The sequence below is a fragment of the Siniperca chuatsi genome, linkage group LG18 (genome assembly GCF_020085105.1).
Source record: "Siniperca chuatsi isolate FFG_IHB_CAS linkage group LG18, ASM2008510v1, whole genome shotgun sequence".
Classification (NCBI taxonomy): domain Eukaryota; kingdom Metazoa; phylum Chordata; class Actinopteri; order Centrarchiformes; family Sinipercidae; genus Siniperca; species Siniperca chuatsi.
In genome coordinates, this window is record NC_058059.1 from 13,437,766 (window position 1) to 13,451,905 (window position 14,140).

The 14,140-nt window shown below is 39.6% G+C and overlaps 3 protein-coding genes across 6 annotated transcripts; 2 read left to right on the forward strand and 1 right to left on the reverse strand.

Annotated features, from left to right (window-relative positions):
- Window positions 1–1,106: 1,106 nt before the first annotated feature.
- LOC122865978 (flocculation protein FLO11-like) lies at window positions 1,107–4,431 on the forward strand. Of its 3 annotated transcripts, none has more exons than XM_044175072.1 (3): window positions 1,107–1,125; window positions 1,451–1,576; window positions 2,039–4,431. In XM_044175072.1, exon 3 carries the CDS (start codon window positions 2,054–2,056, stop codon window positions 3,398–3,400), a length of 1,347 nt encoding a protein of 448 aa, XP_044031007.1. In that variant the 5' UTR covers window positions 1,107–1,125; window positions 1,451–1,576; window positions 2,039–2,053; the 3' UTR covers window positions 3,401–4,431. The 3 variants fall into 3 exon arrangements, with proteins under 3 accessions (XP_044031007.1, XP_044031006.1, XP_044031005.1); XM_044175071.1 differs by lacking the exon at window positions 1,107–1,125 and adding an exon at window positions 1,201–1,219; XM_044175070.1 differs by lacking the exon at window positions 1,107–1,125 and having other exon boundaries at window positions 1,426–1,576.
- A 437-nt stretch (window positions 4,432–4,868) lies between these two features.
- Window positions 4,869–8,953, forward strand: tmem119b (transmembrane protein 119b). 2 transcript variants are annotated; one of them, XM_044175077.1, is made up of 3 exons: window positions 4,869–5,595; window positions 6,772–6,865; window positions 7,038–8,953. In XM_044175077.1, exon 3 carries the CDS (start codon window positions 7,054–7,056, stop codon window positions 7,873–7,875), a length of 822 nt encoding a protein of 273 aa, XP_044031012.1. In that variant the 5' UTR covers window positions 4,869–5,595; window positions 6,772–6,865; window positions 7,038–7,053; the 3' UTR covers window positions 7,876–8,953. The 2 variants fall into 2 exon arrangements, with proteins under 2 accessions (XP_044031012.1, XP_044031011.1); XM_044175076.1 differs by lacking the exon at window positions 6,772–6,865 and having other exon boundaries at window positions 4,874–5,595.
- Window positions 8,686–11,715, reverse strand: iscub (iron-sulfur cluster assembly enzyme b). Its single transcript, XM_044175080.1, has 5 exons — window positions 11,553–11,715; window positions 10,169–10,282; window positions 9,620–9,730; window positions 9,399–9,477; window positions 8,686–9,306 (listed from the first exon to the last, which is right to left on the reverse strand). The coding sequence occupies exons 1-5, from the start codon at window positions 11,652–11,654 to the stop codon at window positions 9,215–9,217; spliced, it is 498 nt and encodes a 165-aa protein (XP_044031015.1). The 5' UTR covers window positions 11,655–11,715; the 3' UTR covers window positions 8,686–9,214.
- Window positions 11,716–14,140: the final 2,425 nt, after the last annotated feature.

Genomic DNA, 14,140 nt, shown 5'->3' on the forward strand with positions numbered 1-14,140 from the left:
ATGATCTTTTTAATGTAAAATCTTAATTTGAAAAGTAAATAATGACTGTAGCTGTCAAACAAATGTAGTGGAGTATAAAGTACAATATTTCAGTATAAACCAGCATAAAATGTATGAAGTAAGTAAAGTACAGTACTTGAATAACTGTACTTAGTTACTTTCTATCACTGGTGAGAGCAAGACAGTGACCCTCTTCATTGCTTGATGCTACCTTGCTACATGCTCATTAGCATGTACTATAGTGTGCATGTGTTTCCAGTAGACAGCTATTATCACACCACTCGTCCAGGAATTAAATTCTGATGTGGAAAATTGTTGAATATATACTTTTTTTCTTGGCCTGAAAATAGTCACATTTAAAGTTACTGAGTTCAAAAAAGATTATATTTTTCTTTAAAAAAAAAACATAAATATTCCCACAAAAATATTGAAGAAATTACCTCAGTGACATTAGTAGCTACGGCCCTGTGTATAATAGAGTTTTTGTAATTATTCAAAATTATAAAATTATTATCCGATTAAAACTCAAACCAGCAAATACAAGAAATACCAATAGATAGAACAGAGCAGCAACACTGTCACACCTTTGTCAAAGTAATTTCAGAACATGTTTTGTTATTTCTCAGTGTATACATCAGCGTGTTTTTTTTTCCTTTTTCACAGCATGGCAACGTTCAGAACACTAAAAAACAAACAGAAGTTTATGTTCCTGTCAATTTTTTCATTTTTTAAAACTCAACCATTTTTTTATAACCACATCTCAGTATGACTCATGAGTACAGGAAGTCACAGTTATGATTTCCACACTAGAAGAACATTTCTGTTTCCTTACAGGATACAAATGTATGTCCAAGTTTCGTATATCTTTAAAGCCAGGGAACTAACTCAGGCGTCAAACACACTTCAAATTTATTTTTTTGCGCATGGACTTTCTTATTGATTACATGGACTTTCAGCTTATTTTACTTCTGCATGAATTACACTGACAGTGTCACTGTTGTCTACTATCAGTGCCTTGAACTTCCTGAGTTACTGCTTTTTATCAACATGACACATAGCTTTAAATCTTAGAACAGAAGTGTGATCAGAAGTGGACATGTGAGAAACATCAGTCTACAGAAATGAGTACTTCCTGCTACTTTATATAAAGTAATATTCAGAACAACAAAGATGCTCCGCACAGCGGCACCTCAGCTCTCCTCAGCTTTCCATCAGTGAAGTGAGACACATCTTCTGCCACTGAATAGATATAAGATCTTAAAATCTGGTAGCTGAAGCTGATAGGGCAATAAAAAGAAGCATCTGATAAATTTCACTTTCTCGTTAATGCTAACTATATAACGCTGTGGATAAGGGAAGTGTCTCTCTGTATCTGAATTTTCTGAAAATGATATATAGTGCTGTTTTTTTTTTTTTAAAAGTGTGAACATTTCCTGTTTTGTCAATCCAGCAGCGCTGCAGTAGTCAGCATGTCAGTGCTCTGACGATGTTCTCCTAGAGAGGCTGAAATGAGCTGAGCTCAGTTTTTAGCAGATTGTTACCCTCACATCCATCCCTCTGCTTCACCTGCAGCAAGGTAAGACACTGACAGGTGTCTCTGTGGAGACATTTAAAATCTTTTTTTCTGATTAAATGTCGCTGCTTTTGGGATCTCCTGTTTCCTTTTATGTAATGCTGTTGGATAAAGTTTACTTCCTGCTCTCTAAAAATGTTATTCTCCATTAGGATTTTTCTCTCAAAGGCTGTTGATTTATCTACATTGTTTATTTACAACATTAAATGTGCATTCTGATCGTATAAACTGCCGGTAAGAAAGTTTCCGATTTACTCTAAAAATGCAGTAGTTCTGTGTTTTTTACTGTGAGAATGTAGCAATCGGTGTGGTGAAAGACTGTTTCATCATAAGATGTCACTAGCAGATACATTTATTTTCTCCCCGTGTGTGTGTGTGTGTGTGTGTGTGTGTGTGTATTTTTTCCACAACTTCTACAACTGTTTAATAGTTTCATGTAAATTAGTATCTTTTCTGTCCTTTCAGACCTGGTACACAACAATGATGCAACTCAGCGTGAAGACGTATCTGGCTCTGCTATGGGGAATATCTGTTTGGTTTTCTACGGAGTCCATGTGTGCTTCCATCCCAGAAACCAGCAGCGTTAACTCAACTGCTGAACCCGACAAGACAACCAAGCAGCTGAGCAGTCCACATGTAGTTCGTGATGAAACATATCCAACTCACAAACCTGCAGCAGTTAGTGCTGCTGCAACAGCGGAGACCACGTTGTCACCCACAGTGGAAACGGAAGAGGCAATCGGCAGTGACAGAAGTGACAGCTCAAATGATAGCATGGCTGGTTTGGTCGCAGCAACAACAAGCAGCTCAGGTCCACGACTGCCTCATACCTCCACAGCAGTGACCACAGCTACAGGTGAAGCACAACCTTCCCACAACACGACAATCCCAGTAAAACCTACAGGGGATCAGTTGCATCAACAATCAAGCACCACTTCTACTGACATGACTGCTCCTGCCACAACTTCTGCAACGTCTGCAGCATCCTTAGCAACTGCGGCCGTGTCTTCGCCGCTGCCTACGTCCACCACTAAGCCCGAAGTTACATCCAAGTTACCTTCCACCGTCTCTCATGCTGATTCTACTCAGGCTCCAGTCTTCATCCAGAACCTCACCAGTCCCCCAGTTTCTACCACGACCATAATGACAGCGAACTCTACCTCTGAGTCTGACTCCACGTCTTTGCCTGTCAGAATGAGTGCGACGTCCACCACCAGCACTGAGCTTTCATCGACAACTCAGCCCGTTTCCGTGACAAGAACCCACATCTCCACATCACAGTTTCCTGACACATCAGGATCGAGCTCTACCACTGACCCTCACACTACCTCATTCTCTACCGATTCTGCCATCTCCACCACCGCTGCTGTCTCCACCAGTCCTGCAGGAATCTTGATCCCTCGTGTACCCAAGAGGTTGCCGATCCCAACAACCAAATCAACTCCGGCAACTACAATAGCGCCTCGTGAAGTCTCAAAGAGTCCAACCAGCACTGAGGGCCAACCCTGCTCCACCCGGGGCGTGATGAAGCACTGCCTCATCGCTATCACCTCCTTGGCTGGGTTGGCAACCATCTTCATGGTTTCTACCATTATCCTCTGCACCAAGTTGTCAACAAGGAAGTACAAGGTCAAGAAACCTCAGCAGGCCACAGAGATGATGTGCATCTCAGCCCTGCTGCCTGAAAGGAATTACAACTACGCAAGACAACGCAATCCAGTGACTAATGGGGTCCTGGTGATCCACAGTGGTGGAGACAGCGATGAGGATGGAGGAGACAACCTCACTCTCAGCAGCTTCCTTCCAGAAAATGACCGTTATGTTTAGATGAAATTATCATTATCGTCACATACATGCTTTCATCAGACCTCAGATTGGACTGATCTGTCTGATGTCAGTGATGTGGAAACAGTTGCTGTTTGAATAAACTTGTGCTTCCTCTTTGATGGTGGTGGTTTGGCTTCGCTGCGCGCCCTGTTCTTGTGGAGGAAGGGACACAGAAACCACAAACACCGAAAAAAAAAAAACAGTTGCTGTTTCATGTTCATGTACCATTAACCGTATCTGGCATTTGGTGAGGTCAGGTCATCAAATGTGTATTTTAGGCAAGAGTTTTTGCATAATTTTAAGTCGGGATGAAGAGACTGATTTTTTATTTTTTTCAAAACATCCTGAGCTGAGCCCAGATGGTATTTCATTCAGCAACAGGAGACAGGAAGGCTTGTTTCATCAAGGCATTACTGTTCTTCACAGACACTGTTCAGTTTACAAGTGCTATTCTGGTAGCAGTGAGGCTTAATCACATGAATGCTGTAATTTGATTAATGGTAAACTTTATGTGATGCAGTTTCTGCATTGTGATAATTTATTAAACGAATGTCTTATTTAACAGTTTTGTATGGCTGTATTTTACAGGTCTGTTATGGCCCAATCATTTCTGGAAATAATTGTGTGATTTGTTACTAACTTTAGGGAAAATCGAGACAAAGTTCAGAGACTGTTTAGTTAGTTAGTTGTAATTAGTTTAAAAGCAGTTGTTGATTTCCAGAGGAATTCCCTTAAAAATAACTACTTACACTTGCTTACCAGTTGTATTTTTGCCTATAATTAGTGCCAACACCTTCTTAGGAAACTCTTAGAAAATGATTAGACACAATAAGGGGTTAACAAAGTTTATCTTGCTTGTTCCCTCAAACAGATAGCTGTTCACTCTGAGATTTAAAATAAGAACATGTTCTGAGTACTTCAGATAAACTTTGTTCAACATAAGCGCTCATGTGACAAATGGTGAAACCGTTCAAGACAAGACAGCTCTGTTTTTTCTATGTTAAATAAAGGTGGACTTTTTGTTTCATGTCCTTATGTGTCTCTAAATGGTTAATAGTCATGATAACACTGAGCGCTCTGTGGACTAAGTCACTTCCCTTATTTATGAAAGGCTTTATAAAAGGCTTTTTTTCTGCCCTGGACTGAAATTCATATTCACTTCCCTTCCTGTGAAAAGAAAACAGAGCCCTGAATGCTTATTAGGGCCTATTTTTCTTTCTTTTTCAAGTTCTGCAATGTGCCGCTGAAACAGACACCAGTGACTATCAACAGAGCTGAGACAAATGTAAACCTGGAGGATGCAGGACCGCATCTCATGCTCCCGATGACCATATAAAGCTAGACTTGTCTTGACTGATCACAAATACAGTAGTCTTGCCAAAAATGCATTCGCTCACACATTCACAATCACTTGTAGGCTCACTCAAACACAGTCACACTCTCTCCCTAAAGTGGTCACACACACCGTGTGAGTTTAATTGCTTGCCTCTAGAGAAATTTTCCCCTTCTCCTGGATGTTAGGGGTGTTTTGTCCACACAGGAAACATTAACCTCTTCCTGCATTAGCTGGTAACTCTCACAAGCTGCTCTCTGACTCTTTCTGCCCTAGCAGGCCTGCTGTTAGTCATCAGTGTCAGGCGCTGAGGTTACAGCAAAGGCCAGACTGTCAACCAGAGGCTCCTTCTGCAGAAATCATCGAGAAATATTTAGAGACCAGAACATATGTTGCTGATGATGATGTGTGAGGGTTGGTTCATGATGTTTTTGTCATCTTTAAGTTTTTTTTTTTCATCCTGCCAGTGTTGTCTTGGCCTTGCACATCCAGTCAGATACACAGGAGAGTGGAGGAGAGGTCCCTGCCCCCACAGCACATTATAAACTCCTGCCTAACAAGAACAATCTGGTGTGCAGGCCGGAGAGCTCAGACACTCTTGGGGAAACTGAAGGGGGAGGAGAACAGTGGAGAGGCAGAAGGAGGGATTTGTCCTCATGGTTAGCGGCATCTTTTCTTTTTTTTTTTTTGCACTATCCAGACAAACCTCCAGCCTGAAATATGAAACTGCAAAAGTGGCGTGGCTCGTCGAGCATTCGCCACTCTTTGCTGTGCTCTCTCACTTCACTTTTTCCAGACTGGTTTCACTCATCCTCCAGCCGAGGCGATTCCAACAGAGACACTTCTTCTGCCACAGTTGATGGTGAGTAAAATGTTTTGACGTTTCCTATAGTTTTTCCTCAAATTTCCTTTGAACATTGCACACTCAAAAAGCATTGGGGTTTCTTGACATCATGTGAGCTCACATGTCAATTTGAAGTGGGTGATGTGACAGCATCATGATGAATTCAGAGCAGCATCCAGCCTCAGGAAGTAAGAACATTACTGTTAAAAGTTAGAGACAAAATGTTATGGCATTAAAGTTTTCCAATTTTTGTAATATTAAATTTGTGTGCATGTGTATGCATTTGACCGCCTTATGTGCGTATGTTTATGTTTGATTGCACAGGCATGTGCGGCCATGTATAATTGATCTGGGGTGAGTGTGTGATTAATTCTGCAAAAAAAAAACAACCCCCCCCTTTCCAGATGAGAACAGAGTTTGTGGCCCAGCTTGCACACAGATGGAGCAGAATGAGGACATAAGTGTGGTTGCTGCTGCCGGTTGACACATAGAGCGAGCAGAGAGCTGATTGTGATCCACATAAATAGCTATAGCAAACTAAAGCAGCGTTTAAAGGGTCAGTTCACCCAATTTGTACATATTTTTCCATACACCCCTTTGTGGTATTCAGCCACGCAGATAGTTTTGGTTTCATTTGCCTTTTTCTTTTGTTTGGAAATATATGTTTCTGCGAGTTCTGCTGCCACCCCAATACCACAAGTGGTATGTGGGAAAATATGCTTTTACTTAACATTTTAACTTTTATACTTTGGCTTTCTGCTACTGTACAGCATGTGTGTTCAGTAGACTCATTTCATCTAAGTGAGAAAACATTTCAGGCTGAACTGGAATAAAGTCAGTGTATTTAACTTTCTGGCGAATAAACAAAGACTAATGAGAAACTTTTGTTTTGGTACAATCAAGTGAACTTATAATGTATACAAAGTTATCATACCTAGGAACTGCTCATTGCACATACAAATTGCATTTAATATGCAGAAACTCAGTTGATACGCTGCCGAAATGTGTACAGTATACAGTATTGGAGGTTTGATGCAGTTTACGTGAATGTTTTCACCAAAAGGATCCTTGCTTCTCAACATCATTGTGTACTAGGCCCAGTATGTACTGTATTACTATTACAAGTTACAGAGCTAAGCATCTGCTTTGCCAAAACCAGAAGGTCCTTTAACAACACTTTCTGCTGTTCTGAAGGTTTTTCCAGAATCCTCCAAGAGTCTTCCGTCTACTGGATGAAAAAATATTCTCTCCGCTGCATAATAAAAAAGCTTTTTAACCTGTTTCCAAGGTGAGAACTTGCGACTATATTAAATATATAAAATATAAAATAATACAATATATAAAGGAAAACAGATGCTTAGCTCTGTGACTCAAATGTGATGGCAATACATGAAAGGCACAAACTGTCTTTCACATATGGCACTAGCATTTCAGTTACTGGCATTTACTGTTATTTACAGATCCTGAAGGGAAACAATGCTCCCGATGGCCCTTCATCTGATTGGTCTGTGTGTGGTGTTTTGCACCAGCAGCAGCTCGGCCACACCTCTACCTCTTTACAGTTCTCTAGAGGGAAGTGCAGGCGAGGAGGAACCAGCTTTCTTTCTGCCCACCAGAAACTGGTCCTCTGAGTACCAAACCACACCTGTTGGCCCCACCCATGTGGAAACTGATTTTCTGAGTCAAGTTGTGAACTTTCTGGAGGAGAACATGCTCCTTTTCCTTGTTTCAGCTACTTTCATCCTTCTTGTCTTCCTTATTATCTGTGGGGCAATTTTCATGAGCCGCAGGCGAAAAGTCAATGCCTACTACCCTTCCTCCTTCCCCTCAAAAATGTATGTAGACCTCAGGGACAAAACCGGAGGTACTAAACCCTTTAATGAAGTGCCAGAAAAACCTGCTCCTGAGCAGGAAAGTGAGCCAGTGGACTCTCATAAGCAGCTCCAGGCAGACATTATGAGGGCTGCCAAGAGCCTCCGCACACCAAATAAATGTGTTGATGCTGCAGAGGGAAGTGACCCCAGTGGGAAAGTAGCAGACCACAGTCCTGAGGACAGCTCCAATCCAGATGGCAGCATCCTGGACCAGCACCTACCAACTCTCCCTGAGGAAAAGGAGCTGTGTGAGCTTTCTGACAGTGAAGCAGCTGCAGCAGCAGGTGGCCCTGATCTGCATCCTCCAGAGGAAGATGATTCACGGGAGCCTCTGACTGGCAGGAGTCTGCGGCCCTCCTCTCTGCATATTCATAATGACTCTGCCACACTTCAGCTGATCGCAGGAGAGAAAACTGCCTTCTAACTATTCTGAACACTGACCTGAATATATTTTTTTAATGCTTTGAATCAATGAGTGGCAATTTGTCCACTGAAGCTTTTCAAGCATTTCTACAAGTTTATAAAGGGAAATGCAGAAAAGCTGCTAAATTACAATCACCTTTTTTTGCAATATATTATGTTTATATTGAGTGCAGGGAAGATACATGCAGCAGCCTGTTGCTTTGCCTGGATATATCATTCAAGCCATATTATAAACATTTCTTATAGAGTAACATCATTAACATCTGGTACAAGACATTTCTTTTTATGGGGATATCTGAAATTTTGCTTAGTGTGTCCAATCCTTAAACTATCCTGTATAGGGGCCACTTCAGTAAACTTTGTGTGGTATGGTCCCAAATACTTTGCACTTCTGCGCAAAACACTGAGTATTGACAATGTTTTACAGATCAGTATTTGAATGTTTAAAATGAGTCAAGTATAGCAAACCACTGCCTGAGAGAAGTTTTGATTTACATGCAAGCACAGTAAAATCCAGATTAACAGCAGACCTCCTCAATTAGATCTTTTTCATAGCAGACTTTTGGACACTATAGCAGTAAGTGCACACAGGTGTAATTAATAGCATTGATAACGACTGCATTTCATTTAGGTGGGCCAGTTACACCGCTATGACAGCGTGATTGTAGATCACTGAAATGCTTTACATGGACACTTAAATTATCTGAGCTATCATTAATGAAATGAGTTACACCTGTGCATTTCCATTTATGACGGTAAAAAGGTCTAATATTCAGGCTGCTCAAAGTAATAAATTGCACTCGAAACAAAATATGATTCAGGATACTTTTATTGCGGACTGTCAAGAAAGCATTACTAAATAATTATAAATTACACTTCAAACGAATGGACCCTTTCATTGTTTCAAGCCACTTTGCTTCATTGCATATCAAAACGTCAGTGCTTCGGGGTGCAGATAGGATACAGCGGTTAGCTTTAATCAATATCTCCATACCACCATTCAAAATAAACACTCCTCAAGTACGAAATCTTAAAATAGAACACAATCTCAAAAATAAGGCTCAACTTTGTACCAACCTCCCAAACAGTGTTAACATTGTGCGTTTACATGACAGGCTAAATGATACAGTATACGGGGGTTAGAGGAACACAGACTAATACAGAAAGCCTGGTGTAACACTGCTACAGAGGGTTGAGGATGGTGTACTTGTCACCAACATATTAGGTGTGCCTCATCAACACTGCAGGAAAGTGAGGTGGTGATGCTGGACTACTGCTACGTCTGTTCTTGGCAGCATGAAGCAAACAGTTGTGCCCAGCTCAGAGTGAGAGTACTCTGTTTAATTGTTGGCCCTGACTGCCTCCTGCTGGTCGTCCTGTTGCTTGAGGCGATAGTCAGCCAGTGCAGCCTTGATAGCATCCTCCGCAAGCACTGAGGAGAAACAATTAGGAGGTTAAATATACATACGTGTGTGGGTAGTTTAGAAAAGAAAAGAACATTAGAAAAATTCACTGAAAACTTACTGGAGCAGTGAAGTTTAACAGGTGGAAGACTGAGCTCTTTGGCAATGTCTGTGTTCTTTATCGTCAAAGCTTCGTCCACCTGGAAAGAAAAGCACATAGCTCCAGTAACCACAAAAACCTTTCCAGTCTATGATAAGACAAGAGCAGAGCAGAATAAATAGGAATATGAAAAGCAATACATAACACACTCCAAAATGTCTAATGTCTGTGTGTTCACTCACAGATTTGCCCTTCACCCACTCGGTGGCCAAAGAACTGGAGGCGATAGCAGAGCCGCAGCCAAAGGTTTTGAACCTGGCATCCACAATAGTTCCCTGGTCATCCACCTCAATCTGTCAAAACAAGAGTTTTTAGAGTTTTACTCAAATGCTGAAGGGGGAATGGACTCTTACATGATTTTTACAAGTCTATGATAATGATCCAATTCTTTATAAAAATAAATAAATTAATTAATTAATTAATAAAAAAAATTCAAAAAAATACAAGTGGCCATTTCATTATCAACCGGTGCATTAAAATAACTGCTCCAGCTACTGTTCAAGTAAATTACACGCTACATTTTCCCTAAAAAATAATCAGGGGAAATTTTATAGCCATAAACTAAAAAATTTAAGACTAAGCACCATCTACATAGTAAAACAGGAATGTAATGTATCAGTGCTCTGTGTGTGGTTCTTCCAAGTACCTTTAACTGTGTTAATATAATTCAGTCTTAATGGCTCTGCAAATACAAAAGGGTGTAATCCATCCATGCTTAGTGACATACATACCTGCAGCTTCATTACATCTCCACAGGCTGGAGCGCCCACCAATCCAGTCCCAACATTCTTGGAGAGTTTGTCCAAGGATCCCACATTTCTTGGGTTCTCATAATGATCCACCACCTACAGATAGAAAAGAAAGGAAACACTGTTTCAACAACAATATGTCATACTGGGTTTTGGCAGATTCTTGAGTGTGTTTCCACAATACTGAAAGAAATGTGATGAAGTAAATCAACGGTGGCATCCTGGGAGGCTTTTTGCATTCTGCTACAATCAGAAAAAGACTGTCTAGAAGTCTTGAACATCACTGTTAAACAACTACAAGTTTTCACCATTACGTAAGGGACATTGAAATAAACAGATTAGGACCGGATTTCACTGTCAACTATACCGACTCCTGCATCCTGCCCTCCTCCCCCTAGTTTCTGCTGAGTCATTCTGACCAGAACAATATGCAGTGGCTCAGCTTGTATGTAAAAAATAATAATAAATCAGTTAAAATCTCTTTATGATCTTACAGCTTTTTAAACGAACATTTTGGTAAACATCTTCAAAGGAAAGCTGATACATAACTGTTCTGCCAGATAAGATGTCAGATTTAAAGCCAGGCTCACCAGTTAATAGCCCATGGTTATAGTACGTCACAGCCCAAAAAAAGCCCTTCCACAAAAGGTATATTTAAGTCATTCAGACATTAAGAGAGCACAAACCATCTTGTTTACCAGCACAAACCAACTTCACTTGAATGTATCTTTGATTCAGATTGCCACAACCCTGTGTCTCCATGTGCATCAGACGGCCACATCACACTGTGACATTAAAACTGAACATCTGAATAGGGCTGTTGTGTTAGACAGTGTAAAGATGCTGCATCCTCATGAAGCAACAACTCTTCCTCAGGTATAACAGCGCATTAACAGGTTTCTAGCACACTGTGCTCCTTCACCATAACGACAACGCTTAAAGCGTATTAATCGGATGTGATTCAAGTATTAAAGCTGTGGCAGTGGCCAGCTGAAGACGGATTAGTGACGTTGTTCTAGTCCTCAATTTGCTAACATGAAACAAGTAATGTTAACTAACGTTGGTTAACGTGCTGGCGTTTCATAAGTGCGTATGTATCTCTTTCTGTCAGCAGACTGACGTAACCTAAGGTCTTTGTATCGCCACACATATATATAAAAACTAGCTTCTTGTTGTTAACCCTAGCTAGCTACGTGGTTACCTAAGCCATTTAACCAGTTACCTACTCGTGATACTCTTATGAAGATATAACGTTAACTAAGTTAGCCAAGGTTAATGGTAATATTTGTAAACACTCGCCAAACAGCAGCTAGTACGCTGTGACCCGGCCTCTTTTAGTAAAGCTACAACAGACTAGTTGTTTTACCTTCTTATGGTAGCAGCACTGAGTGATGAACTCCGGAGCAGAGAGCCTCCTGGTGAGGAAAGCCAGAGGACTGAGACACTTGTTTGCCACGGTACTCGCCATGTTGATAGTCCAGGGGAATGGCGCAGTTTAAAACAGGACAGTAACTCGGAGCCTCAACACGTCACTGTCAGGGGGAGGGGCTAATCTAATCACATCTGCGCATGTCCAGTTTACATAAACCAGTAGAGGACAAGCATCTTTTCATAATACAGTATATCCACGGTAACATTCATTAAAACTAACGATTATTTTCCCTATCAATTGATCTACCAATTGATTAATCAATTAATCGTTAGGTTAACAGTCAAAGTGCTTGTTATGTTCAACCAAAAACCCATAACCCAAAGACATTCAGTTTATAATGATATACAACAAAGAAAAGCAGCAAAGTCTCTCATTTGAGAAGTTGGAACCATTTTTCACTATTTTTGCTTGAAGAATTAATGAAACGATTAATCACTTATCAAAATAGTTTTCTGTAGATGAACTAATCGTTTCAGCTCTAACTTAAAGAAAAGAATACTTACATTTTAATGGTTACACTGGCTTTTATTGGTAGACATTATCTATCCTAATAGGCAGTGGTGGAAAGTAAGGAAGTACATTTACTCAAGTACAATTTTAAGGTGGGCTACTTGTAGTTTCCGTGATTATATATTTGATAGCTATAGTTACATGGCAGAGAAGGATTTTTCTTAGATAACATATCACCTTTTAAATATGGTGCATTGTTATAGATTGTAGAAAAGGTTTCAGTCGTAGTCATCTGACTACGACTGAAACCTTTTCTACGATAGAACACCGTCTTATTGTTATAGATTACACTACCAGTGGTGGAAGAAGTACTGAGACTCGTTACTTATGTAAAAGTGCAATGCAGTGTGAAAATACTCAGTTACTAGTATACAGTAAGTCCTGCATTCAAAATTACACAAGTAAAAATGCAGACGCAAAAGTACTCTATTCTACTTTAATGTTGTAGCTGAGGCTAACAGCTTTATATACTGTTGGGTTGTTTATTCTTTAACAGTGCATCATATTTTATAAACTGAACATGTGTAAAATTTGGTAACAATATATTTTATGGGTCCAGAAAATTCCTGATCATTTCCTGGGAAGTTCCTTGGAAAGAATGACCCAACTTCAAATTAATTAAAACCAATTAAATATTAAGATAGCGGAACAGTCTATTAGTCACACCAGTTCAGCTGAACTTGCAAAAATGTCAAACTTGTCCACAGTCAGGATATATGAAGAATTAAGTTTCCAATAATAAATGAATAACAGATGAATGTTTATTTTTTTTAGTTCTAGTTCTTTCTTGTAAATACCTCTGGACCTGTAAAATAAAGTCTTACCTAAAATTGTATTCTTCAGAATAATAGTAACTGTGAGATAAATCAAAGACGGAATAAGCGGCATAAAGTGGAAATATTTAGGTAAAGTATAAGTACCTAAAAATTGTACTAAGTACAGTACTTGAGCAAATGTACTTACTGCACCACTGTACACTACCCAATCATAATTTAAATTAGTTCAAATTAGCTCCACCTTCACCTGGCTGCTATATTTAAAGGCTCACACATGAAGGCGTCAGTAATAATAACACAATCACATTATGATATAAAGAGTATAAAGGGGGCAAGATGCTTTTTAGCGCAAATAATTATGCATTTTTAGTACAAGTCAAACTGAGAATGCAGGACTTTTACTTGCAATTTAGTATTTTGTACATTTTGTACATTTGTACTTTAAGTAAAGGATCTGAATACTTCTTCCACCACTGCTAAAAAGTCATACGAAACAAATGGAAGTCAGGATGGAAGGATTTGGTCTTGAAAGGGATTAAGTATAATTGTCTGCTTTTATAAAAAACAGAATTCTTGCTTGAATCAATGACCAACATGTGTTGGTTAGTTGCCTTGTGAAAAAAATATTTTAAAACTATTTACTCAGCTTTTTTTCTGTTACATAACTGCATCATATGATTTTTTTAAGGAACTGCACTTACTTACAACAACAAAGTCAATGTAAAATGTGAAATGAAAAGTTGAATTGCTTGATAAATGAGCAGAATCTGACTACAATGACTATGTGGGCATGTATTTAATATGTCACTTAAGCAGGTATTAGGAGGAATTCTGGGCCTCCTGAATGAAAGACATTTCACTGTTGCCTTTACAAATTCCTTTACCTTAATAGACAACATACGCCACCACTGTTTCATGGCTTGTGATATGATGGCGACACAATGTTACTGCAAACATGTCATACCTGTCATAAAAGATGTACATCTATGTTCCTTAACACTTCTGAATATAGAAGCATTCACAGTTTCAAACATGTGAAAATGGTCATATGCTGAATGTCTAAAATATGCAAGCCAAAAACTTTTGCTTCCTGCCATTTGTTGTGCTGGCTTTCTTAATCATCTCCAAGACTCGATGATCTCAGTGTCTTTAATTCAAGATAAAACAGGTACAATAGTAGTGATAAATATACATGTATGTCCTCTGCTAATATCCTTTCTAAGGTGAATTCTGATG